Source organism: Toxorhynchites rutilus, chromosome 3 (genome assembly GCF_029784135.1).
Source record: "Toxorhynchites rutilus septentrionalis strain SRP chromosome 3, ASM2978413v1, whole genome shotgun sequence".
Lineage (NCBI taxonomy): Eukaryota > Metazoa > Arthropoda > Insecta > Diptera > Culicidae > Toxorhynchites > Toxorhynchites rutilus.
In genome coordinates this window covers 182446011-182472543 of record NC_073746.1, presented here as the reverse complement: position 1 = coordinate 182472543, position 26533 = coordinate 182446011, and the positions used below count along the sequence as shown (strand labels likewise).

Below are 26533 nucleotides of genomic sequence, written 5' to 3'. Positions count from 1 at the left end.
AACTATTCTCTCAGTGATGGAGTATGGCAGTTTCTGTTTTCAATCAGCTGCCAAAACACACCTCATTAAACTCGAGCGAATTCAGTATCTTTGTCTCCGTATCGCGTTGGGATGTATGCCCTCAACGCATACCATGAGTCTCGAGGTTTTGGCAGGCCTACTCCCACTAAAAGATCGCTTCAATTTATTATCTCTTCGGTTCTTCATCCGGTGTAAGGTCATGAACCCATTGGTGATCGGAAATTTTGAGCAGCTGATCGAGCTAAATTTTCACTCCGGATTCATGAGTTCATATCATGAATTCATCTCCATGCAGGTTGATCCTTCTTTGTATATTCCCAACCGTGTTTGTTTCCCTGACTACATCAATTCCTCTGTGCATTTTGATCTGTCCATGAAGCAAGATATCCATGGATATTCATATTACCAACGATCGAGGATCGCTCCAACGATCTTCGATGAAAAGTATGGGGGTATCAATTGTGATAATATGTACTTTACTGATGGGTCCACTATGAACGAATCCACAGGATTTGGAGTGTTCAACGAATTTTTTAGCAACTCACACAGTCTTCAGAATCCTTGCTCAGTGTATATTGCTGAATTGGCAGCAATTCATTGGGCGCTGGACAGCGTCGCCTCACGACCTGTTGAACACTATTACATTGTAACGGATAGTCTTAGCTCTGTCGAAGCTATCCGTTCAGTGAGGCCGGAAAAGCACTCGCCGTACTTCCTTGAGAGAATACGAGAAATTTTGAGTGCTTTATCCAGACGCTGTTATGTCATTACCTTTATCTGGGTCCCTTCACATTGCTCCATTCCGGGTAATGAGAGGGCTGACTCATTAGCAAAGGTAGGTGCAATTGAAGGCGAAATTTATCAGCGTCAAATCGCCTTCAATGAATTTTATTCTTTAGTCCGCAAAAATACCATCGCTAACTGGCAACGCAAGTGGAATGAATATGAATTGGGCCGGTGGTTTCACTCGATTATCCCTAAGGTTAGCCTCAAACCGTGGTTCAAAAGTTTGGACTTGAGTCGGGACTTTATTCGCACCTTCTCCCGACTCATGTCCAATCACTGTTCGTTAGATGCACTACTCTTCCGTTTCAATCTTGCCAGCAGCAATCTCTGCGTTTGTGGCCAAGGTTATCACGACATCGAGCACATTGTTTGGTCGTGCGAGGTCGCCAGATCGAGGTCGCCAGATCGAATTTAAAAAACTCCCTTCGGGCCCGAGGAAGACAGCCCAATGTGCCGGTGAGAGATGTGTTGGCTCGATGTGTTGAGATGTGTTGATTACATGTCCCATATATATGTTTTCCTTAAAGCTATAGATCTTCGTGTGTGATTGCCCCTACATCCTTATACCCTCCTTTCCTTCATTTGCGGGTAATTCGTCCCCTTGCTATAAATAGTAGAATAAGTTGAAATGTAAATACACTATAGATATACGAATAGATTTATAAATTGAGTGCTCATCAACATTGTTACAATTTCCTTATATCCCATCCTTCTCCTAAAAACATGTCACCCTCCTAAACTCGAGTACACCGCGAGTAATCGGTTTTCCACCTTACTAACCATAGATGTAAGAAAATTGTTTATATATATAGTTTTAAAATTGTTTATATTAAACTTAAGTAACTGAGCCTGTAAAAATAAACGAATTAATAAAAAAAAAAAAAAAATTGTTGCATCAAAGTTTTGCTACGGATATGTACCATAGAATATTAGGATTTCTCGATAGTTCACTCAAAATATGAATGATAATTATTACAGGTAATTTTACACATGGGAAACCGCTCCTTCCGCCTTCCTCCTTCCTCAAAGTACCCAAAACCAATACTAAAACTTCATTTTCTTCCAACATTTTCTGATTTATTTGAACCGAAATTTCCGTTGATGACTTCTTGTCTGATAGAAAGGTGTTCTTTGTGTTCAAAGATGCTTCTTTGTGCCCCAAGTAGGCTATACTGAAATAAAGCGCCTATTTCCCGTATACACTCCACCAGCACTCGGCAAAGTCACATTCAACTGAGGATGGTCAGGGGACTATGAAGCCATCGGTCTTCGCATTCAATTGGAAATGAGTTTTTGCTTCCTCCAGCAGTTTCTCTGTCAACATGAATTAAGAGTCATTCGGGCGTTTCCGTTGCTCTCTTCTCTATGACGCTTCGCGCTCATTTCATTCTGCGCCGTCAAATGCTCCAGACTGAATTCGTTTTTCTTTCTCATGTATCATGCATACATATAACGATGGTTGAGTTTACGTTGGGTAAACAATGGAGCAGACCAGTAATGGTGTAACTACTTTTTTACATCAGAAATCAATTTTGTTCCGTGAAACGTTCAGTCGGCAAAAAATGATCCATTGGCAAGTGTTCGAAAGAAAATGAGAACTGAGAATTGAGAATTGAGTTTTGTTCCGTAAATGAGACGTTTCCAAAAGAATAATATAATGAACAATGAATATTAAAAAAACGCGACGGATTTTTTTTTTGGACGTTGATTTTTCAGTATTCCCAGGAACCTTATATTTCATTTGTGTATGCGTCTACAGCCATTCCATGCCAAACCGCTATAGTGGTTCACAGATTTTCGTCAAAAGTGGTAATTTTGTTCTTTATCGCAAAACATTATACCCGTATTTTTCATTTTTTCATTAGGGTGACCATTTCCATTTTAGGGTTGTCCGAAAAATAAATTTTTCCTTTCTTTTTTTCATAAATGTCTTTTTTCAAAAATTCACAACTTTTGATCTTCTAGACTAATTCAAATGATCAACGTATCAAATTAAAGCCAATTACCTGGTCTTGCTTGAAAACCTACACCTACATCTGCTACACCTGCAGAAAATTTGAATTCTTTTCTCGTTATTTTTGATTGTATATGTTTTATATTGTTTTCATAGTTTTGACACCAAGGGCGCTATATTTTTACGTCAAACTTTGTTAAATTAGAAGTGTTTTACAATAAAAATATACAAAAAAATCGAATGGAGGGTGTTTTGAAATTGAATTTCATTATTAATTCAATCAATGCTGAACATATTAGCCTAGTTATTTAGCTTCAATTTATTTAGGAGAACTTTTCAGTGTGACCAATTACTACTAACATGTATGATCGAATTTAAAATACCACTTCTGTCATTGATTAGAAATAGTTATCTCACGAGTAGGTCGATAGACAATTTTGGGAACATAGAGCAATTCCATGCCAAACCAAAAAACAGCAAAAAACAGACCCTCTCCGATGGTTTATGAAACTTAGTACTTATGATGGAAGCTATATAAAATCACTATTTTCATTATCGTACGACCAATTGAGATCACGACTAATTTTTTGAAAGGGCGTATTCAAAAATGTTGATATTTGTTTGAAAAAATCGTAACTCAAATCGTTATATCAAGGGGTGGCATTGCGCATTTCGATACGAGTAACTCGTTTCCCCATACATTCGCTCTGCCCATTTGTGTGCTTTCCCGAACAGAGCTGTCAATAACGGGCAACTTATGCAGCCGCTAGAATAGAAACAACGAAGGGGGATAACGAAAAAAATTATAATTGCAAGGTAAACTTGCATAGTAAGCTGTATAAGTATTGCCTCTCCCCTGAGGGAAATTCCCAGAATCTTTCTGTGCCCGAAACAACAAAGGTCGCTTATTCTGCTTGTTTTGTATTTCCTGTTTCCCCTCGAGCTGTGAACGCTAGCGAATATTTCACATAAAGTGCATCTGGCATTTCAATTAACCCCTTGGCGTTCGATTCAATTTCCAACTCGAGTGTTTTGCTCGTTTTCGTTGTGCGAAACATAGAACTTGTTCATTCCCTGTACATGTGAATAGCGCACCTTCGATAATTTTAGTTGCCATTCGTATTTGCTCTCGTGCGCATCGGCTCTGTTCTGATGCAACAAGCTCCTAGCATTGTTGACGGTTTTGACCGATAGTCGAGAAACGATTTTTCACGAACGGTCATTCTCACGATGTTTATTTCATTTTTATCATTGCAACTGTGTGCATCTGTTAGACGCGTGTTTGATGTTTGATGCCGGAACTTTTTACTAAAGAATTATTTATGAAATTTCGACGTATTCGCAAATAATATCCGAAATGATAAACTAACAAATTAAGAAAAAAAATATGACGAAGTTCTACGTCCTAAGCTGTCGTGTCTCGGATACAACAACCCCTCAAATTTTTACTAGTACTTTGTTGAGATTTCTATGCCAAATAACACGCTTAAATGCATTCTGAGTGGCAAGCTCTAGAATACGCGTATCCGCAGCAGGGTTACCATATCTACAGAATAATCTGTATTTCTACAGATTTTTTCGACTTTTTGAGACCACGAATCTGTAGATACAGATTACAGATTTTTGGAGTTTCATACAGAATATACAGATTTCTTAAAGAACGTTCCAATAAAACGGTTTGATGTTAATAATATTTTCCCATCTCACCCATTTTATTCATATAGCCTTCGAATATATTCAAATGAGAATCATCTGTTTTCGAGATTCATATGTAGCATGATGTCCTACATTCTTATGCGAACGTCTGCGTTATTGGTTGCTGTTATCTATATAAATCAAAATGGAACGCCAAATGTGTTGGTAAGCGCAAAACCCGAGTATGGAATGGTCCGATTTGAACCGATTTTATTTTGTTGTATTCGTCTCTACCCGTGGAATATTTTTTGAACTTTGAGGGAAAGTTCGAATGGAATTAATTATATGTTCTTGAATGATATCGTTGTTAGTTCAATTGAATGTTGCGTTTGTGGAATTGAGCTGCGTGTTCCGTTGGTGTGGAACGAAAATAGCAATGGATTCTCAGATAGAATAACGCGCTTTGAAAATAAAAATTATGAATGAAAACTTACTTTTCTGCATCAAACATGTATTCCATGTAACGGAGATACATGTTATTTGCAAGTGAATCAAGAATCTTGAGCGAAAATTGTGTCTGAAAACAAATTTATATTATAATGAAGATTTTTGATAGAAGGAAATTTCTAGTAAAAGAAAAATGTTAAAAGACCAATCAATGAAGAGTTCTCGCGATTGAACCCACAAATATTCGCTTATTAGGAAAACGTGAATGTTCGAAATAATTCATATCAAAAAAACAGTTTTAGGTGGGACGAAGTTCGCCGGGTCAGCTAGTAATGAATAAATAACACTGCTTAGCTTTTTCTTACTATAGCACAGAGAATGTGAAAAAAAAGTGTGCTCATACTCACGTGAAATTTCATTTGCTTTCATAGTTTTTTAAATAATAAAAAAATCTAAAAGAAAGATCAAGACGTTTCGACAGGATTACGTTTTCGATAATACACGTTTTCGATGTAAAACATTGTCAAACTTTGTGTGTTTTATGATCGCACATTTCATGATAGTTTTTTGATTCATGGTGTTTTTGTACCAATCGATTTGGATACTCCTTAACAATCTATTGCAATGCAATAATAATACCTTCTATAGCTAGTATGTCAAAATAGTGTTGAAAATAGAACTTTTTTTTCCATATATATGTGTAGACCACAAGGCGTTTTCATAACACAGACTAGAAAATCGGTAGTCCGAATTAGAAAACCACATTGCGGTCAAGACATTTATAGACATTAAATTTTCGCACAACTCAAAGTGAAAAAAAAGGCTTAACTCAATTCAGGAAATATGAGAGCTCAAACCATTGAAGATGCTGAATTCGCCCGCAACAAAATGACTTTCAAATTTGATACAGATTTTAATACAGATTTTTGGAGAAAAAATTAAGATAAAAAGATTTTTTCAGACTAAAAACACAGATTTTATTATGGCAACCGAACCCCCGGCATATTAGGTGTGACGCTAACCACTTGGTCACGGAAGCACAATAACTCGATTATTTACAACATTGAACTTTTTACAATTTACAATTTGAAAAAAAAAATATTTCAAATATCATTTATTTTAAGAAAACAGAAAATATTTCAACGACAAGATGAAATTTAATTGCAGTAAAAATCTTGATTTTTGAAGATTTTGATGGAATTCTCACCATTGTTCATAACAATATTGCAGCGAAATTAAGGAAGATAGAAGTTTGGTGTTAAAGAACAAATTATTGAGTTGTTTGAAAGCTAAAATTTGGTTGATAGAAACAATCAAGTTTATTTGGAGTTTTTCACTTCCAAAATGTTGTTTAAATCCACAGCTATATCTGTACTAAATTTTCTCATCTTTCAAATAGAAACAACAGAATCGACCTACGTAGCGTACTTTATGAATTTATGAATTTCAAAATTTTGAAAAACAAATCCTTCATATTTCTGTAGTTTAGGCATTTAAGAATATACCCTAGAAAGGACTTATCGAAAATCCTATTATTTACCGAGCTAGAGTCATTTTAGTGATGCGGTATCTAAACTGCTACGGCCATAACAATGAACTTCAAACGCGTTTTTTTCGAAACTAGTTTTTTCAAACTGGCTTACACGATATTTCAAGTTCTACTGAACCGATTCAAGTCGAATTTATAATTAACACACATCTCTCCATCGCATGGATCTCTAAAAAATAGAATTTGTTAAATTTTACTATTTTCAAAAAATCGGGAAGCATAAGAAAAAAACGTTTAAAGCCACATTTTGTTTTTCAAACACCCGCCATTTTGTCAAAAAAGATGTTTTTGACTTGTCCGAGGTTCATGCGATAGCGTCATTTTTCCTGATTCAGAATCTGTTTCAGATAACCAGAAGGGCTGGAATCGTGTACGCCATAGCGCAACTTTTTTTTAACTCTCTCATTTCATCAGCTCCTAACTATTTTAGTTATGACTATTTTTTCTCCGTTCAATTTTTGTGTTATTGTTAAAAGATAATGGTATAATGGATAGTAAAAATGTTATTTGTTTTATTTATACGGAGCTCGAAAAAACGTCCGAAATTCGTGTCTCTACACTAGAATACCCCCTTAAGGCAAACAGATCCCGGAACAATAAAGAAGTTTAACAACTCTGTAATCGTTGTGAATTGTCAAATATGCCTAGAAGGATTTTTTCCATCAAATATGATCGTCTATCACCCCCTGAAAGATTCTGAATAAATTTATTATTTCCATGTGAGAAAGGTGTTTTCTTGATTAAACAAAAAATAAATTCTTCTTTTAATTTCAAAAAGCGATAGGTGTATGTATAAAAAACAAAGAAAAAAATGTTTGACTCGATTATATACAGATTTTGATTATATACAGTGAAAAGAAATCGAAGACTGTATATAATCGAGTTCGTCCTGTATTCAGAAAACATAACATTAAAAATACAATGTCAGAAAAATTACTCAAAAATTAAATTTAATGTTAAAAACGTTTATATCTCAAAACACCCTCCTTTCGATATTTTTTTTTGTATACTTTTCATTGGAATTTTTTTTTTTGAAAATTCAATACTTTGTGAAATCGTTAAACAAAACCATTAAAGAAAAGTAACATGAAAAAAAGACTTACAAGCGATTCAACAGGAAAAAACTATACATATCTATACACGTAGGAGAACTGTGGGTAAGGCGAATGGTGGGGGTGAGAAGACCAGTGGTTCATTCGAAGTGTCAACTCTTTCAACAAAAACTGACAACCATAAGTGATATAGCGACTTAAACTCCACGCTTGCACAACTATTACGCTATCGTTATGGTATGAACAGTTGATCTCCGCTGAGGCAGATTGTCAATTTCTTTCTATGCTCATAGCAGCGACTATCGTTTGTTCTGCGTATCATCTGTGTTATCATAAGAGCTTCATTTCCTCTCGAGCTGTAGACGCTAGCAAATATCACTCACTCGCTGCTCCCTGCACATTGTCCATTTTGATGAGAGCGCAATATGGTGAGAAATGTGATCATATTTGGTCGCTTCAATCCACCAGTGTATGGTACTGTGTGCGTGCTCTGTTGGATGCTTGTTTAGTGCTGGTTGGTTTGCGTTGTACGAAATATGTCTAGATGTGCAATTCTACTATGGCAATACTATAAAATATGTAGCGTGATATATAATTCTTGAAAATAGTATTGTTTTTGCCATTATTGCCATTGTTATTTTTTGTTGTAATTTTTATTCTCAAAAAAGGATTTCCAAATAAATTACCATATATCTTATTCTAGAACTTATATCAAGTCAAATAGTGTTTGGTAAATAAATACATGGATGTATTTTTCAAATCAATGAAGCGGACTTAATTTGTCGTTTCTTCAAATATAAAATGGCAGGTTATCCAGTTAATTTATCTGAGGTGTCCATGTGAAAATACAACATCGTAGTACGGATTCAGACAACTAGCTGGCGCGTGACATTGGAACAATAAATTAAGAAACAATTAGAATGGTTCCCACATGTTGGCGCTTCTATACGTGCAATGGAGTATTTGTTATTATTTCAGTTGATATTTTTAGCGCCATGCTGAAACTAGATTCGCTGCACAATTTGCGACTGAAATTATGATCCTTCGTTAAAGCACAACGTTATATCGATATGGATGAATAGAATAATTCAATGCAACGCATAATTAGTCATGTGCAGTTTCAAATTGGACGTTGTGTTTTGTGTTTTGGAAAAGAGTTATAATTGTAAGTTGTAATTATTGGATATATTCAATGGAATTATCCAGCCGATATTATCCAGATTAAATGGATCCATTTTTTCATGTACAACATAACTGATTTGAACATGACACTGCTGGATATATTGAATTGAACATTTTCCCACTTTTTTTTCTCTGCAATTCCAGGAACATTGTGTACAATCTGAGCATATACGACCTGAATGAGCAGACGCGGTTGGTGTGGTACTCAACGGAAGACGACATCAAAATGTGTGTGATGAAGGGAAAAGATGAGGTAAGGAAGCTGAAGCAGAACCAAATTCGTATATACATACAGTATTGCATTTGAATTTCGAACAAATAAATGTGATTTCCTCTCGAGAAGTTGCTACTATTATCATAACGATAAACTCAAATACACTGCCCTTGCCATTCATGTGCCAAAGTGACAAACCTGGGCTCAATCACGGTCGTTAGATCAAATGAAGGTATCAATTATGCAAATACTACTGATAAGTATGTACGATTATCATAACAATGTCGACTAGAGACAATGGAAACTGTCCACTAGCCGCAATATTCGTCCGTAGTATCAGTCTGACTTCTCTTTCTCTCTGTGGTCTTTGGTCGATACTAAACCCGCAGGAAGAAAATGTTATTTCATCACGTGAAGTGCTCATTATGATAAGTACTAACATCCAGCGTCTGCGTTTGCCGTTAGTGGAAGAGGGGTCGCAGTGCGGCCGGCAATAGAAGAGATATCAAAACATGTAACAATCATGAATAACGTAGCAAGGCTTAGCCATTGCGTTGTTCCTAAATATTCCTTTCAAATCTAATTGTGGCAAAGTGAACCTAACCTTACATAAATTATCCTTTATAATCAATTATAAAATCATTCAACAAATATAGGTAGAACTTTGCGCATTTAATTGAATTTCCAATTAAATTCTTCATCATAAAAAAAAGAAATGCCACCGGAGGGAGAACCAATAAACGAGCCTCTCTGCAACATATTAAATTTGTACACACTGAACAGAAGGGGGGGGGGGATGCTGTGCTTCGAGAAAGAATTGTTTTACCATCAATTGGATGCGCTCTGCGAATAATCAATGCTTCATATCCCCATTGGCATGTGTCAGATGGGTGATTCGAGATTGTGAGATGCATATATGATTGCTTCTTGCTAATATCTCGAAATGAAACAAGATATACGGCCGTATGATGAGACTCTTCACAGTTCTCAAGGCTACTTCAAGCCTCGGCAGACAACAAGAGGAACAAGGGGAGGCCCCTCGAGTGCTCTTACCCATTGGATCCATAGGTGTACCCTTACGTGTGGGTGTGTGTTTATATGGTATATATTGAACCACAATGGAAGAAGATATCTTTCAGATGTTTGTCTACATGTAATCGTTACGATGTTACAGCATAGTAACAATAGTGCTCGAAGGCCAAACACATTCAAAACAGGTCGGCAGTAGATGGGTGGTGTAGAACGCATTCAAAACACGCCTTCTGGAAGTCGGTGTACTCGTATTCCATGATGTGCTCATTTTACGTAACAGCAATTAAGTTGTTGGAGTGAGGCATCTCGACAGCTATTCTTTACATTCCTACAAAAAAAAACACTGTGGAAAGAGTCATTTTCTCCACACCAGAGGGGCAGTCAGTCCAGAGTCAATTTGTTCGAAAACGGATCGAGATAATTCTTGTACAATTACCGGAAAATGATGTATGAAATATACCCTCTCTTCTGAATTAGCTGTCTGTGTGTCATTTGAGCGCCCTTATGTTTGTGTTGTGTTACGCTACTGTTTATTGAGGCTTATTTCAATATAGTTCAACTGAAGGGTCATTTTAAACCATTACTCAACACTATTGTACGATGTGCGCTATCGTAAAATAATCGGAATTTTCAATCCAAACTTTAGTGGCAGCATCGGTCAAAATACACTAAATTCTTTTTTTTTACGCGACTGATGTCACTGAGTGCCAAATCACGTAATCTCTAGAAAATCACGTAAAAAAATCGCGTAATTTCAAGAAAATCGTGTAAGAAAAATCGCTTAAAATAAATCACATAAAAAACCGCGTAAAAAAGAATCCAGTGTTGTTACATATTTCGTTCAACGATTAAAGGATTGAAAACTCAATATGTACAAGGCTGTACTAAAGCTCTGAAATGGAGAGAGTAGGAAAAATGTCACCATCCAACGAAATTGTAAGCATTGGGGACATATTTTTTTAAAATTTGGTAAACAGCGTCAGTTCTGTGAGGGGGGGTCGCTTTGAACATTTCGAAAAAAAGTTCTTTTGATTTCTATTTTCTTTGTTTCATTGCATTTCTATTTTTGTTTCATTGCACCAATGAACCCCACCAAACTGGTATAAAGTCTAGAATTCAATGCTGAAGGCGTCAAAAAACTAATATTTTTGGTAGTTTATGGCACTTTAATCACGATCGTTGCTGTTATTTTTTTGCGATTAATACTGTTACTTGATGTTTGTTTTAAGAGATAAACAGAGGAACAGTTAGCGAGAGTGAAATGTTTAATTTTTTTCAATCTTACGCTTCTCGCATTACTGTGAGAGAGTGCTAACACATGAGTAGGTGAGCATTAGAAAATACTATCCCATCACCTGCTCTGTGTATGCCTTGCCTACAGCGGTGCCAATGTTCCAGGTTTCTTTCACTTTTTTTCTCGATTCAGTCTTCCAGTCGAACCCTAAAATCTTCCAGTTTTTTTTTAATATTATTCAGTTTTATCCAGTTTTTTATATGTGTGCTTCAGTTTTACCCATATTATGTAAAATAAATTATCAATGATAAATATTATCTCTTCCTTCACCTTCCTATTCCTTGACCAATTTTATTTTTTGACATTTATCGTTCGATTCATCTAAGGTGTATTTACTTTGGATCGATATTTATTTTTGTTACATACTCAACTTAGTGTTATCTTTCTCCTGCTTATACATCCGAATTCAATAGGGTTAGCGCGCAATTAGCGTGTCGTAAAAATATACTGATTTTCAATCGTGTCTACCCATTTCGTTCCATTTGTCGGTATTTTGTCGAAATTGCCAAAACGAAGAGCTTTCCCGAATGCTGGAAACTAAATCAATAAAAGAGTATCGCTCAATTTTTATCTTATTTAATAGCCTACCCAAGCAGCAACGTGCTATAATGTCTTTGAATTTATAAAAAATATATATATGAAATGTTTTAGGTCATCCAAACCATTCTGAAGTTCAGACCAATTGATCTACCATTTCCTCCACGACTGATACACTGTTCATACCAAGAAAACTTACCCAAGATAGTTTATAGAACCCGCTTTAAGACAAAAACCAATTTTAATAGAAAATGGCGTACTTTTGCCCCATAGTGGGGGCAAAGGTGCGCACTTATTGAATTGTATTTCTGAGGTAACTTGTAACAAAAATAAATGCTTTATCATTATCAACGGAAGAAGCATCATTACCAGAGTGTGTAGGCACCATCCAGTGGTGAGGAGGGGGGTGCTGTATGATGTTCTATGGGTGGAGATGAGTGGGTGTTATGGTCGAACATACCACGTGGAAGTTTTTGGGAGGGAGGAGACTGACTATATAAGATATCTGAAAATGTCCAACATTTGAAACAGAATTCGTTTTTATTAATAAACTAGCTGACCCGGCGAACTTCGTCCCATCCACAATTGATATACTGATATAAATCATTTCGAACACTCTAGTACCCACAGACTGTTGGGGCTGCAGTGGACTGTAATGCGCCGGTCGATATAGGGTGCTCGCGTTCCCAACGGGAACCGAGCCGGGTGGGAGCGGGAACCGCTGCGTTCCTTCCCAGGAGGGCAACTGGGCCGGACTCCTTGGGTTGGCTTCGCCTCATGAAGCCAACGTCGCAGTTGGACTGGACTAGCGCTTGGCTAGCAGCAACCGCTTGCACTTGATGAGCCTTGAGAAAGGCTTTCTCGTGAAAACTCTATTTACTCTTTTTATTGCGGCAGAGATGGAGGACTGGATGTTCCGGCGGTCGGACGCAAACACTGGAGACTACTATTTACACTTTCATTTTATTTACAACTTTTCTCTTCTTGTTTCTATTTGAATTCACTGTGATGTTCACTGTTCGATGGTTTTATGACGAATGATGCGTTCCGCAGTAGGCGCGTCACATTTATGATGTGGTACCGGAACGGGTTTCTTCTTGTCGGCGGTGCAACTTCTTACTGCCGACGATGCAGTTTCATTGCTGCTGCTGCTGTTGTTGTTGATATTCTTGCTGCTGCTGCTGCTGCTTGCTCCGATGTGCACTGCACCACTGCTCACGCAAAACTGTATGCCGTGCCGCGGCAAGCGTGCATTTTTATGCCGTCGAGCACAGCGTGGTTTAGCGATGGCTGGCTCATAGTTGCGCTGTGGGAGGGGTACTCGTGGTTTGTGGTGTGGTGTGCAAATTCTGCATGCTGCTAGATGCTGTCACTTCAGTTCGGTCGGTGTGGAACTGAACATTCTCCCCCCGGCAAAAAGTGGAAGATTTGGAAGTAAGGTCATTATCGGCTATAGGCAAAGGCGCAAGTTTGTGTATTGGTCGTCTAAATGTACCTGTCTTCGTCTGGACATCCACTACTCTTATCAAATTGTCCGCTCCAGGGTAGACATTCACAATTCTTCCTAGTCGCCAGCATTGAGGGGGAAGATTATCATCCTTCAGCACAACAATCATTCCTGGTCTAACGTTTGTCTTTTGCTTGGTCCACTTCTATCTCACTTGCAGTTCGGTGACATATTCTCTCGACCAGCGCTTCCAGAAGTGTTCACGAATTTGTTGAATGCGCTGCCAGTGAGATAAGCGGTTGGTCGGAATTTCAACTACTGACGGTTCGGGAACAGCTAAAAGTGGACGGTTAATGAGAAAATGACCAGGAGTCAAAACTTCTGGTTCCATCGGGTCACTTGATAAGAAATACAACGGTCTTGAGTTCAATATAGCTTCGATCTGGCATAACAGGGTGGATAGCTCGAATAGCGTCAACGATGTTGATTGGTACACTTTCTTCAGCACTGTTTTCACACTCTTTACTCCAGCTTCCCAAAGCCCACCGAAATGTGGTGCACTGGGTGGAATCGTTCTCCAGTTAATCTGTTTTGCTTGGCAATCCTCGAAGATCTTGTTTTGCGTTGTTTCTTCCTTGAAAAGTCGATACAAATCTCGTAGAGCTGATTGTGCACCGATAAAATTGGTTCCGTTATCGCTGAACACCTCCTTCGGAAATCCTCGTCTGGACACAAATCGCTGAAATGCAGCTAAGAATGAATCTGCTGACAAATTTTCTACAGCTTCCAGATGCATGGCCTTCGTCACCATACAAACAAATACGCATATGTATCCCTTCACTGGAGTGGCTTTCCGTACTGACTGCTTCACAAAAATTGGACCCGCAAAATCAAGTCCAACTCTCTCGAAAGCTTGGGCAGGGGTAACACGATACGACGGCAAATCTCCCATCTGTTGATCAATCGTAGTGGGTTTCGTTCGGAAGCATGAAACGCAACCTTTTAACACCTTCCTGATAGTGGATCTCGCATTGACCAACCAGAACTGTTGTCGCAAAAGATATTGGACGCTGCTGCTTCCGGTGTGAAGATTTTCTCGATGTATGTCAGCAATTAAGCCACGAACGATTGGACTCTTGTCAGGCAATATCAGTTGATGTTTCATCTCGAATGGTAGTTGCGAATTGCTGATTCGACCACCTACTCGAAACAGATCCTTGTCTAGAAACGGTCTCAAGTTGTTTAGACGGTGGTTGGACTCTCCTGACCTGATGCACTCGATCTCCTTCGTAAATTCTTGGTGTTGAACAGCTCCTACTATCAAATGTAAAGCCGTCCGAAGTTCAGGTATAGTGAGGTATGGCGAGAGCAACCGGTCTTCTCTCTTCTTTCTAGCATTTGAAACAAAGCGTAGTGCGTATGCCAGAATTCGTTGACATTTTCGGAACGAGTTGAATTTAGTCAGTAACGGGAATTCGTCGTAGTTCATCACTGTTAATGCGATCAATTGAACCCTCAGCTGGTGTTTCTGCTTGGTAGTCCACTGTTCGCAAAAAGTTTGGTCCATTCCACCAAACATCGTTTTCAACTAACCCATTGGCAGATTGTCCTCGCGATACGGTATCTGCAGGGTTCTGGTCTGTTCGCACGTACTTCCAAGTGAAATGGCTATTAGACGTGATCTCTGCGACTCGATGTCGAACAAATACTTGCAGGAAATCAAGCGATTTGCGTAACCACGCCAATACAACCTGGCTATCGGACCAGAGGATCGTTGACGTAAAGTTCATTTCTAATGATTCTTCAACTTTGGAAGTTAGTCTCGCTAGAAGGAGGGCTGCTAATAACTCCTTCCTGGGAATGGTAACGGGTGAAATAGGTGCGATTTTAGACTTAGCACTGACTAATCTCATTGCTGCTCGGCCATCGGAAAAAATTGACCTAACATAGACGCAGGCACCATAGGCCTTTTGTGATGCATCAGCAAACCCATGTAACTCGTCGTATAATGCTTCGCTCGATAGTACTTGACGTGGTATGCGAATTTGCTCAGAGGTTGGTAACGATGCCAAAAAGCTTTCCCATTGGTCCATGAGGTTGTCATCCAAAGGGTCGTCCCACTTTAGCTTGCTGATCCACAGATTCTGCATTAGAATTTTTGCAATCACTACTACTGGAGAAATGAGACCAAGGGGGTCGAATATTTTGGCGATTTCAGATAGAACCTTCCGCTTCGTCGGTTGGGTTATTTTCTCTGGAGACTGCGAGCGGAACACAAACTCGTCAGTCGATGGATTCCACATCAATCCCAATGTCTTGATTACTTCGTTGATACCGCTATCGCCAAGTGAAACACATTGATCTCTATCTTCGCTAGGAATGGATGACAAAAGCCTTTCGTCATTGGATGACCACTTATGGAGATGCATCGCACCGGACTGCAGTAGAGCTATTAGTTGATCTCGGAGTTCACAAGCTTCATGGAAATCGTCAGAACCAAAAAGTGCGTCATCAACGTAGAAATTTTTCGCCACGGCTTCTGACGCGAGAGGAAACTTGGTTTGTTCATCACGTGCTAGTTGAAGAAGGGCTCGCGTTGCCAAGAAAGGGGCCGCAGCAGTTCCGTATGTCACAGTTGTAAGCTCCAGCACACGCAATCGATCCTGAGGAGATTTTCGCCAGAAAATCCGTAACAATGAGGAGAAAGCAGGGTCCATTAAAATCTGACGATACATTTTAGCTACATCAGCACTCAAAACGTATCGGAACTTTCGGAATCTAATGATTATGGACAGCAAATCGCTCTGTACGGTTGGTCCCGTCATCATCACATCGTTGAGCGATAAACCAGATACTTTTGCGGAAGCATCAAACACAACTCGGCATTTTGTTGTCGTACTTGAAGGACGTAGAACAGCATGGTGGGGAAGATACCACTTCAGCAAATCAGGGGGATCATTGCGCTCGTCAATTTCGCGACAATGTCCGAGTTCCTCGTACTCGTCAAGGAAGGCGTCATACTGGGCTTTCAAATCTGGGTAACGTTGCAACTTGGACTCGAGCGTGTAAAATCTCCGCAGGGCCATAGAACGAGAATCTGCTAGCTGAGAAGCGTTGTCTTTCAATGGAAGATGAACGATGAAACGACCACTGTCATCTCGACGATAGGTTGCAGCAAACTGTGCTTCACATTGCTCCTCTTCGGTCGATGGAATATTTTCTGGTGACACACTTTCTACTTCCCAAAATTTCTGAATAAGCTTCTCGACTGGATTAACACTAACAGCACAAGAACGTATCGCTAAATTGGAAGAGGAACTTTCAAGCAGCTTGCCTCCAACCAGCCATCCCAGTTGGGAGTCATGAAGGCTAGGGAGATCGTCCTTCAGTTTCAAACACCCTTGTTTCATGATATCGTAAAACCAATCCATTCCAATAAGCAAATCAACTTGGTTGGGCTCATGGAAGGATGGATCAGCCAGTTGCAGACCTGGAGGAAGTTCCCAATTTTGCAGATTTATTTTCACCGACGGAATGTGACCAGTAATTTTCGGTGAGACCAAACAATTTATGATGAAGGAGAAATCACTGCATTTTGAGTGGACGTATACGGAACATTTTTGCTTAATTGTTGACCTTACACTGCCTATGCCTATTATTGGGACACTTACTTCTTTCACGTCAATACCAAGTGAGTTGACGAATGATTGGGTTATAAAACTCACCTGGGAACCGCAGTCTAGCAGAGCTTTGCACACACGAGGACGTTGCTGATGATCGAAAACATCAACGAGGGCAGTGAGCAACACCACCTGACTCGCTGGATTCTTCGGCTTGTTGGAGTGTGCTGCTGTTACCGAGAGCTGATGATCGGCATCCACGTTGAATTGTGAAACCTTGCTTGGTTCCGGAACCACAGGATTCGGCATCGCTGGGGGGCCCTTCTTTGCAATATCTTCACTAGAAGGCCGCGGTGAACTGGTACGGCTCTCCAAATGGAGCATCGTATGGTGTCTCTTGTTGCACTTGAAGCACGATTTTTTCGAAGGGCAATTCTTCACGCTGTGTCCACGCCTCAAGCAGTTGAAGCAGACATTTTTCTCCTTGACTTGGACAGCCGGTCACTCATAGTGAGGCTGTTGAACCACAAACACTTGAGCGTTGGATGAGCTTCTCCACACATCTCACATCGTTGATCCGCCGTTGTTGCTGCGTTGACTTTTGAAATGATTTGTTTTCCTCTGGGTGTCTTCGGTGTCGGCCGTTGTGATCCAGATTCTTCACAAGAACCATGGCATCTCTCCAGAACTGAGACGTGGTCCTTCAAAAATTGGATGGTATTCTCGTATGTTGGTAGCTCTCCTCGCTTGATAGTAGACTCCCACCGCTTCTTTGTTGTAGCATCCAACGCACGAGCGATCAGATGAACGACGATTAGCTCCGATACTCCGGTGAACTGCTGGTTGAGGAATTTCAAATTCTGCACGTGACCAGTGATGGACTCGACCAGCGATCGTAGCTCCACGTAATCCTCTTCCTGCAATTTCTTCGTACCAAGTAAGCCAGCGATATGAATGTCAATCATTCGCCGCTTGTCCTCGAATCGTTCTTCCAATAGTTGCCAGGCGTGCTCGTAGTTTCCATCGCTGATTGTTTTTACGTCGATCAATCCTGCTGCGTCACCAACGAGAGCTTTCTCAAGATGATACAGCTTTATTCGCGGTACTTCGTTGGTGCGATCCACAGCGTCTCGAAACATGATCTTGAATTTTTCCCAGTTCTCGTACCTCCCGTCAAACGTGGGAATGGCACGAGGAAGGGACTGCTGGATCACGACGGGTTGTTGATTTACAGCTAATGGCATCGCTTGTTGAAGGTGATTCGGTGGAGGTGCGGTCAAATTCTCAAGCCAGGTTTCGAGAATGGTTGACACCTCTTCGTGTAGCGTTTCGAAATGCAGGAATTTTACATCTTGATCCTCTCGCTGGTTGGGTGGAATACTTGCCATAACTTGTTGGTGATATTGGTGGTACTCGGTGTAAGCAGTTTCCACCTTCCTGATGTAGACTTTCACTTGAGCAGAAGTAAGCTCAGTCTGGTCCACTTGGTTCAAAATGTTCTTGATACGCGTGACGTTGCCTTGTGCTGTGCCACGCATATGGATCAACATGCTCAGTGTTGCTTCTGCATCTTCTGCGTCCTTTGCGGACGGCTTAACTGGCGTTCTTTTCGTTGTCATTTTGCTCACTTATTGTCTCTTGGAAATAACTTCACTCACTTTTGTTCAGTTTGTATTTTTCACTCGCTTTTAAGCCTTTGTTTTTGCTCACTTTTTTCGAATTTTCTCCGTGTTGGCTTCCGATCCCTCACATCCACTCCACACTGCGCAGCAACGATGTTCATTCGTCGGATGACGAACCAAAACGATGGTGGATTTTTCCACCAGAACGATGACACATCCGGACACTCGACACACTTGAGTAATCCGGTTCGAAGGACCAATTAATATGTTGGGGCTGCAGTGGACTGTAATGCGCCGGTCGATATAGGGTGCTCGCGTTCCCAACGGGAACCGAGCCGGGTGGGAGCGGGAACCGCTGTGTTCCTTCCCAGGAGGGCAACTGGGCCGGACTCCTTGGGTTGGCTTCGCCTCATGAAGCCAACGTCGCAGTTGGACTGGACTAGCGCTTGGCTAGCAGCAACCGCTTGCACTTGATGAGCCTTGAGAAAGGCTTTCTCGTGAAAACTCTATTTACTCTTTTTATTGCGGCAGAGATGGAGGACTGGATGTTCCGGCGGTCGGACGCAAACACTGGAGACTACTATTTACACTTTCATTTTATTTACAACTTTTCTCTTCTTGTTTCTATTTGAATTCACTGTGATGTTCACTGTTCGATGGTTTTATGACGAATGATGCGTTCCGCAGTAGGCGCGTCACATTTATGATGTGGTACCGGAACGGGTTTCTTCTTGTCGGCGGTGCAACTTCTTACTGCCGACGATGCAGTTTCATTGCTGCTGCTGCTGTTGTTGTTGATATTCTTGCTGCTGCTGCTGCTGCTTGCTCCGATGTGCACTGCACCACTGCTCACGCAAAACTGAATGCCGTGCCGCGGCAAGCGTGCATTTTTATGCCGTCGAGCACAGCGTGGTTTAGCGATGGCTGGCTCATAGTTGCGCTGTGGGAGGGGTACTCGTGGTTTGTGGTGTGGTGTGCAAATTCTGCATGCTGCTAGATGCTGTCACTTCAGTTCGGTCGGTGTGGAACTGAACACAGACATTATTTCTATAATAACAATACATAATCTATACTCGCGGTATACAAATTTTTTTTTGACATATAAACCTGATGCAGACTAAGACGCATCAATCCTGATACTGACTGTTTAAATCCGTTGCTCCGTTCTTGAGTTAAATCGTGAGGAACGGAACCAAATCATTTTTATTAAATTGTTTTGAAAAAGTGTACCGATAGTTCGTCTTACCCACTGAGTCTCCTTTCAATCTCTCCGTAGATTCTGGCATATTTCCAGAAATATGGAAAAAGGCTTATGTCTTCCCGGTTTTTAAGAAAGGCAGCAAGAAAGAAGTGCAGAACTACAGAGGGATCGCTTACTTATGTGCAATATCTAAGCTTCTAGAGCTCATCGTCTTGGATTACATTTCCTACACATGCAAGAGCTATATAGCTGAACAACAACATGGATGTATTTCGAAGCGATCAACAACTACAAACCTAGTTGTTTACACATCATTTATTGCTCGTGCTCTACAGTCGCGTTATCAAATAGATGCAGTTTACACCGATTTTTCGGCGGCTTTCGATACCATCAATCACCAGTTAATAATTGCCAAAACTTAATCGTCTCGGATTCAACGGCTCCTTTCTTAAATGGTTGGAATCCTATCTGGTAAATCGACAGATGTCTGTTAAAACTGGTGACACTATTTCCAAGACCTTCGGGTGTTCCCAAAGGAAGTCACTTAGGACCATACATTTTCCTGCTATTTCTGAACGACATCAATTTTGTTTTGGATTGTCAAAAATTGTCTTACGCAGACGACTTTAAATTTTACTATTTAATTAATAGTGAAAATGATGCAGCATTTCTACAGTCGCAAATCGGTGCATTTGCTGCATGGTGTGACAAAAATAGAATGATTCTAAACCCCACCAAATGCTCAATTATTTCATTCTCGCGTAAACGCACTACAGTCCACTTCAATTACAAGTTGCAGGGCTGTATATTACAACGAGTCAATTGTGTCAAGGACCTAGGAGTTATGCTCGACTCTAGGCTTACATTTCGTGAGCACATTGCATATATAACGACGAAATCATCCAAAATGCTCGGATTTATGTTGCGTGCAACAAAACACTTCAGGGACATACACTGCATAAAGGCCGTATATTGTTCCCTCGTTCGTTCGATACTCGAGTATGCATCAATTGTTTGGTCACCATACTATCAAAACAGCATTCTGCGGCTAGAAGCTATCCAGCGCAAATTCGTTAAATTTGCTCTACGGAATCTACCTTGGAGTGATCCCAGCAACCTTCCCAGTTACGAACATCGCTGTAGACTCATCGGGCTTGATTCTTTGTGTAATCGCCGCTACCTTGCCAGAATATGTTTCATTTCCGACTTGATACTGTCGCACATAGACTGTTCAGAGCTTTTACAACTTGTGAACTTTAATATCCAGCAAAGGAATCTGAGATCTCATAACTTCCTCCAGATACCGTTTTCACGCACGAATTACGGATTCTACGAGCCAATGTCGAGTATGTGTAGAGAGTTCAATAGACACAGTATATATTTTGACCTCGGGATATCACGCACATCACTTAGAAAGAGATACATCTCTTCGATCACAAATACTCCGTCCAGTTATTAAGTTTTTAATTGTAATTTAGTACGTAAGCGTCATTTGGGTTCTGTATACCCGTTGATTTGTCGAATAAATAAATAAATAAATTAATTAATTAATTAATATAGATCAATTTTATAAATACCCAGTTACCTTCACTTGATTTATTTGAAACTCATTGTTGAAAAAAAAACAATATTTAGTTCATTGTGAAAACATAAACATAAACAAAACATAACCGTTATTGAATTGAATGCATGGTGAAAATAGAAAAAAAAATCGTTTGAAATTCTTTTTGAATTATTTTTAAACAATTGTTTATTTTTCTTCCTCATCTTGGATTCGGTTCTGAGGATTCCGACGCTTTGCCTTGAAGCGCTGTCGCTTCGTTGCGCTGTTGTGGGGTTCGAAACGACAGACGATGGTTCCACATGAAGCTAGAAGCTCAATCTCTTTCTGCCAGTTTTGCAACTTTATTGAATTCGTGCTGGAGATTGTTGGCTCCCGCAAAATCAAACGCCAGGCGCCGTAAATCCTTGAGAGTCATACCATAGTAAGCTTTGTCCAGTGTTCTGCAGTGGTCCGCCAGATCCTCAGACTGCTCACTGATAAATACTCGTCTGAACTGCCCTAGGTGCTCGCTGGCACATCCTAGCAGAAGTAGAAATGTCAATAAAAGAAGATTCAAATCATAAATCACTCACTGATATGAGCCACTTGCTCAGAGCTTATTCAGAAATATCGCCATTCGAGCATTTCTACAAATCAGTTTTCTCCTTGTGGGTCCCGTTAAAAATTTGATTGAAAACATTTTATAATTTTCATCAGAGCAAAACTCTGGTGCGAACTTTTGCCCCGCAGCCACTGCGCACCTTTAACCCACAAGCAATTTTTGAACTAATCGAATTTTTAAAAAAAGCTCTTGAACTTTTTCACAAAAACGAATACGCACTATCATCTACTATAGAATGAAGGTTTCCTCGACAGTGTAGTTTCGAACTTTTCAGTTATTTTAGGTAAGTTAATCAATCATCAAAAATTAGATCAAAACATCGCAAAACTCGTTTTACCTCATAACTTTTTACCACTTTCATGAAATGTATCTTATTTATATGTGTGAGCTGTTGGTGTAATAATGTATCATACGAATACACTGTTGTTGAAATTTTATGCTCGTTTGCTTCAAAAAGGCCAATGCGCTTTTTTGCCCCGCACTACTCTAATTGTGCTCCATTGAATTTGATTGATATGAATATAAAACCCAAGAAATCTTGCTTCCGTTTACAACAATTGGAGGTGCGTTTCTCATGGTTACTCGGAGAACTTTCAGTTCTGAATAGCATTAGTTTTACATATAATCTAAACTCTCTTAGAGAGCTTATATAAATTCTTTTTGATGTCCCGAAATATTAGTTCCGTGTTCTTTGCCTGGGTTTATTCCTGTGCCTTTTATTATTACGGATGGCTTGCAGGGTCTGCAGCAACCACTCACTCTCACTCTCACTCACTCTTAGCCGCCCCTGACATGGGAAATGAGACCATCCATATCGTAGGAGTTTTATATCATTTCTGGTCATTTAGAGCCAGTATCATTAAAACGGAAATCAAAACAAGATTTTGTTCATTTTCCGCTCGTCTGTTATTTTCACCTATTGCCGATATAATTGGGGGTGTATGTGTATTTCCAGCCAATCGGGAGTAGATGCATAAAACATAGCAAGAGTTATACTATAAATTCCATTGCCGATATCGCCAAAAATAAGAATTTTGTGTGATGAAAGGCTATCCTTTATCATTAATCGATTTTACTCTCAATTGGTTGACGTTGAATTCTATGCTTTGATTTTCGCTAACACGCAATGATCTTCAATTTCGTCGTTTCGAATATCATGACGAAAATGAAGATGTAAATGAAAAATGAGCTTCATGGCAAGCTGATGTTGATGTTTATTCCACTGGTGTTCATTGATAGTGTTGTTTCACATTTATCGACTCTCACTTGAGCAGAAGGTTATCAATATAAGATAGGCTGAAATTCTGAAATAAAAAAATGAGATATTTGAATGTCGCGAACGTGAATATTTTCGGCACTGCCTGTGGGTGAAAACGGATGTTTTTTTATCTCAAATCGGCGAGCATTTCGATCTCTGGTTGCAAGGCATGGTGCTCAAATTCTTCTTCTTCTTCTTCAATGGCACTAACGTTGCTAGAGGATCTTCGCCGTCTCAACGTAGTATTACTTGCGTCATTTTTATTAGTACTTAGTTGAGATTTCTATGCCAATTAACACGCCTTGAATGCATTCTGAGTGGCAAGCTCTAGAATACGCGTGATCACAGTGTAAGTCGGAGGAAATTTCTTTGACGAAAAATTCCCCCGACCAGTACAGGAATCGAACCCGAACACCCGGCATGTTAGTTATGACGCTAACCACTCGGCCACGGGAGCACACGCTCAAATTACGTAACGCCGAAAATTCGGATTTCAGACCTCCCCTCCCGTCTTACGTAAGGCAATTTCAATCTCTAATACAAAGTAAGTAACGCAACCACGATCCCCTTCCCCTCTCCTCGCGGTACGTAATTTTTGCACGACGCCCAACGGAGGAATATTTATTGAGCGGCTTCTTTATCTGTTCCTTCCTTAGATACAATGAAACCTGATGAGACCTAACAAAAATTGAACCAATGAAAACGTGAGATTCAGGCGTCTTCGGATATGTAAAATTACTTTGTTTTAAAATATTTAAAATATATAAGTAAAAAGTACCGGAACTTTTATATTTTAAAATACCGTGCATGCGGGAACCAGTTTTTTTCTTATATTGGTACGACCTTAAGACGCACATCTGTAAGGTTTAAGTGCCATTTGATCATTAGTGTCTGCCTGTACGTCGCAAACGGCCGGAAATGTGGGCCGCCAATTCTTTGATTTTTCATTATGATAACGTGCCATCGCACCGAGCCTGAATTGTACTGAATTATTTGACTAAACATCAAGTAAATACCATTGAGCAGACACCGATGCGATTTTTTTCGTACATATAAAACATAAATTTGTACACCTAATCAAGCAAACGTAATCAAATTTGGCATGTGGAGGTTAGGGGGCAAGAAATGTTTTTCCTCTCTAAGGGAGCAGCTGCCATACAAATGCCATAAAAATAAAAATATAAATTATAATAAATTTCTGCATAACTCAAGAACTAATCAAGCAAATGGAGGCAAATTTGGCATGTGGAGGTATTAGGGGTCGATAAATGTTTCTATGGTGGCTCGACACTCCTTTCTATGATAATTTCAAGGGATAGCCTCTGTAAGGGGGAGGGGAATAAAATATTAGGGGAGGTGGGGGTAAAACGGACATGTTAAGAAGAACTTCAATTATATCTTTGGAAACTCATGTTTCCCAAAACTTTGATGCAGTTTCTTGAGATTCAATATTCTGTTTCTCCACCTAATTGGCCAAATATTTTACAAAAAAGTGTTTTTCAATGTTATTTACTGAAATTAAAACAGACCGAAAGTAAAACATTTTTTTCGATGCGGGTAGTATGGACATATAGTGGGGGTAATATGGACAGGTTTGTAATATATGAAGCGTAGAGGTTTATCGATCGCGAGAGGAATAATTTTTTGTTTTTCAATTTCTGCCTCCAATATACGTAATTTCTCGTCAAAATCGTTACTTCAACCGCGTGAACTGCCGTATAATATAATATGTAGTAAACGTCCAATCCAGAGAGCAAAAATATTTTTTCCATCAATTTATTCAGAATAATTCATCTCTTTGACTATGAGAGATGAATAATAACTATTCATCTTGACCAAAAATTCTTCACTGATTTCATGATTTCTTTGTAGGATCTCTGCCAGAACTACATCCGCGTACTGGCGCTTCAGTCGTCGGGGACGCTGTTGGGTTGCGGTACCAACGCATTCCGTCCGCTATGCCGAGTGTATGGCATCAACGGAAACAGCTATACAGTCGAATCGGAAAAACCCGGACAGGCCGTGTGTCCGTATGATCCAGCGCACAACTCAACGGCAGTGCTAGTCGGTAAGTGCTTATTATTTTTATTTTCGAATTCTGATCCGATATTGATCCGATACTCTTTGAATAAATTGTTGTTTGTTGGAATTCAAATGTTATCAAGATCGTCCAGCCTCGATTTGGTACGTACCAAATGTTTTTTTTTCTTCTTGAAAGTAGAAAATAAATCCAGGGGTGGAATAATATTTTCAAGTTGTCAAACGAAATGTTTTGACAAGTGGTACTGGACATTTCACGGTCCTTTTCATGGCTGCTAGATTTCTATCTTCTAGGATGTCTTGTAGAATTCGTAACTATATCATCTGTGTAGTATTTATGAAATTATTATCCAATAGTTTGAAATAGTTTGTAATCATTGCCAATGTAAGCAGATACTTCAATGAACGAACACCAAATCACTAGCTGATGTTAGCTGCCAAGAATAACCTGCAGGGACACATGACATAACTTTCTTATCCCCGGAAGCCACAAACGTTTTGCTAGTACATTAGATTCGTAATAATACTTTGCGCGCAGACGGATCCAAGTATGGGTTTTCCTGGTGTGACTCTTTTATCGTATGCTGCAGCATCATCACCATCTTGAATAACGGAAAATGTAGCGAACAGATGAGTGTGCTCTCAAGAGTGGGGGCGACAAAAAATCAAAATGCATGCACACGTTCTCGTGTTGTATATCTTGTTATGGATGTCTCCTTTATTCGCAGCAAGCCAATTTATTCGAAGCTCACTTGCAACAACGACTTGTGTAATCAACACTTTTTCTGTTATGTGAACCGACCATGCGAAACAAATTTCGCTCGATTCAACTGTAATGGATAGACAGGATAAACCAAGTTTGGAGAAAAGCACGATGGAAATGATCAACAACCTAAAACTAAGGCAGTGCTTTCTGTCAGCGAAACTTTGTAGACAGAAATGTTGTACATTTTTCATCGGAACTTTCCGAACACTCACGTATATAACGAATTGAATTGTGTTCGAGAGTATTTAGCTGTTTTATGATCCCATCAATCCCGTGTTCATTACAATAATGAGCAAAATATGCAAATGTCGACAAAATTTGAAGGAAGAAGTTAAACGTATTATTGCTGGGAAAAACTCCGTCTGGCCTTCTGGCAATAATCATGCTCGAAATTAAAGTTTCTGAAATGTTCTTTTCTCGCTTATTCGATGTTTCCGCCCGAGCGCAAGAGGGGAAAGCTACGCGCCCAGAGGCTTGTTATGTGTTTTCCCCCTTTTCAATAATTCGAAAACGATGAAATTTGCAAACATTCGAAGAAGCGGGTTCGAGAGCCGTGCTGAAAAAAATAGTACACTTGCCTCCCTTGCCTCTTCGCAACTACCCCTCAACGACTCCTACACCCCCCCCCCCCAGTCAGTTAAAGCATGTCAGATTGGCTTTAACCGACTGGGGGTGGGGGGGGAGGAGTCGTTGAGGGGTAGTTGCGGAGAA

At 39.8% G+C, this 26533-nt stretch overlaps 1 protein-coding gene across 5 annotated transcripts in view; it reads left to right on the top strand.

The window, feature by feature from the left end:
- LOC129775270 (semaphorin-1A) overlaps window positions 1–26533 on the top strand; it is a 481842-nt gene that overhangs the window by 324933 nt on the left and 130376 nt on the right. For all 5 annotated transcript variants that reach the window (XR_008742907.1, XR_008742908.1, XR_008742906.1 and 2 more), the window contains exons 4-5: window positions 8771–8879; window positions 24889–25084. Coding sequence is in view for 1 of the 5 variants with exons in the window: in XM_055779783.1 (XP_055635758.1) it covers window positions 8771–8879; window positions 24889–25084 (305 nt within the window). In the remaining 4 variants the exon portion in view is untranslated. The remainder of the gene's footprint in view (window positions 1–8770; window positions 8880–24888; window positions 25085–26533) is intronic.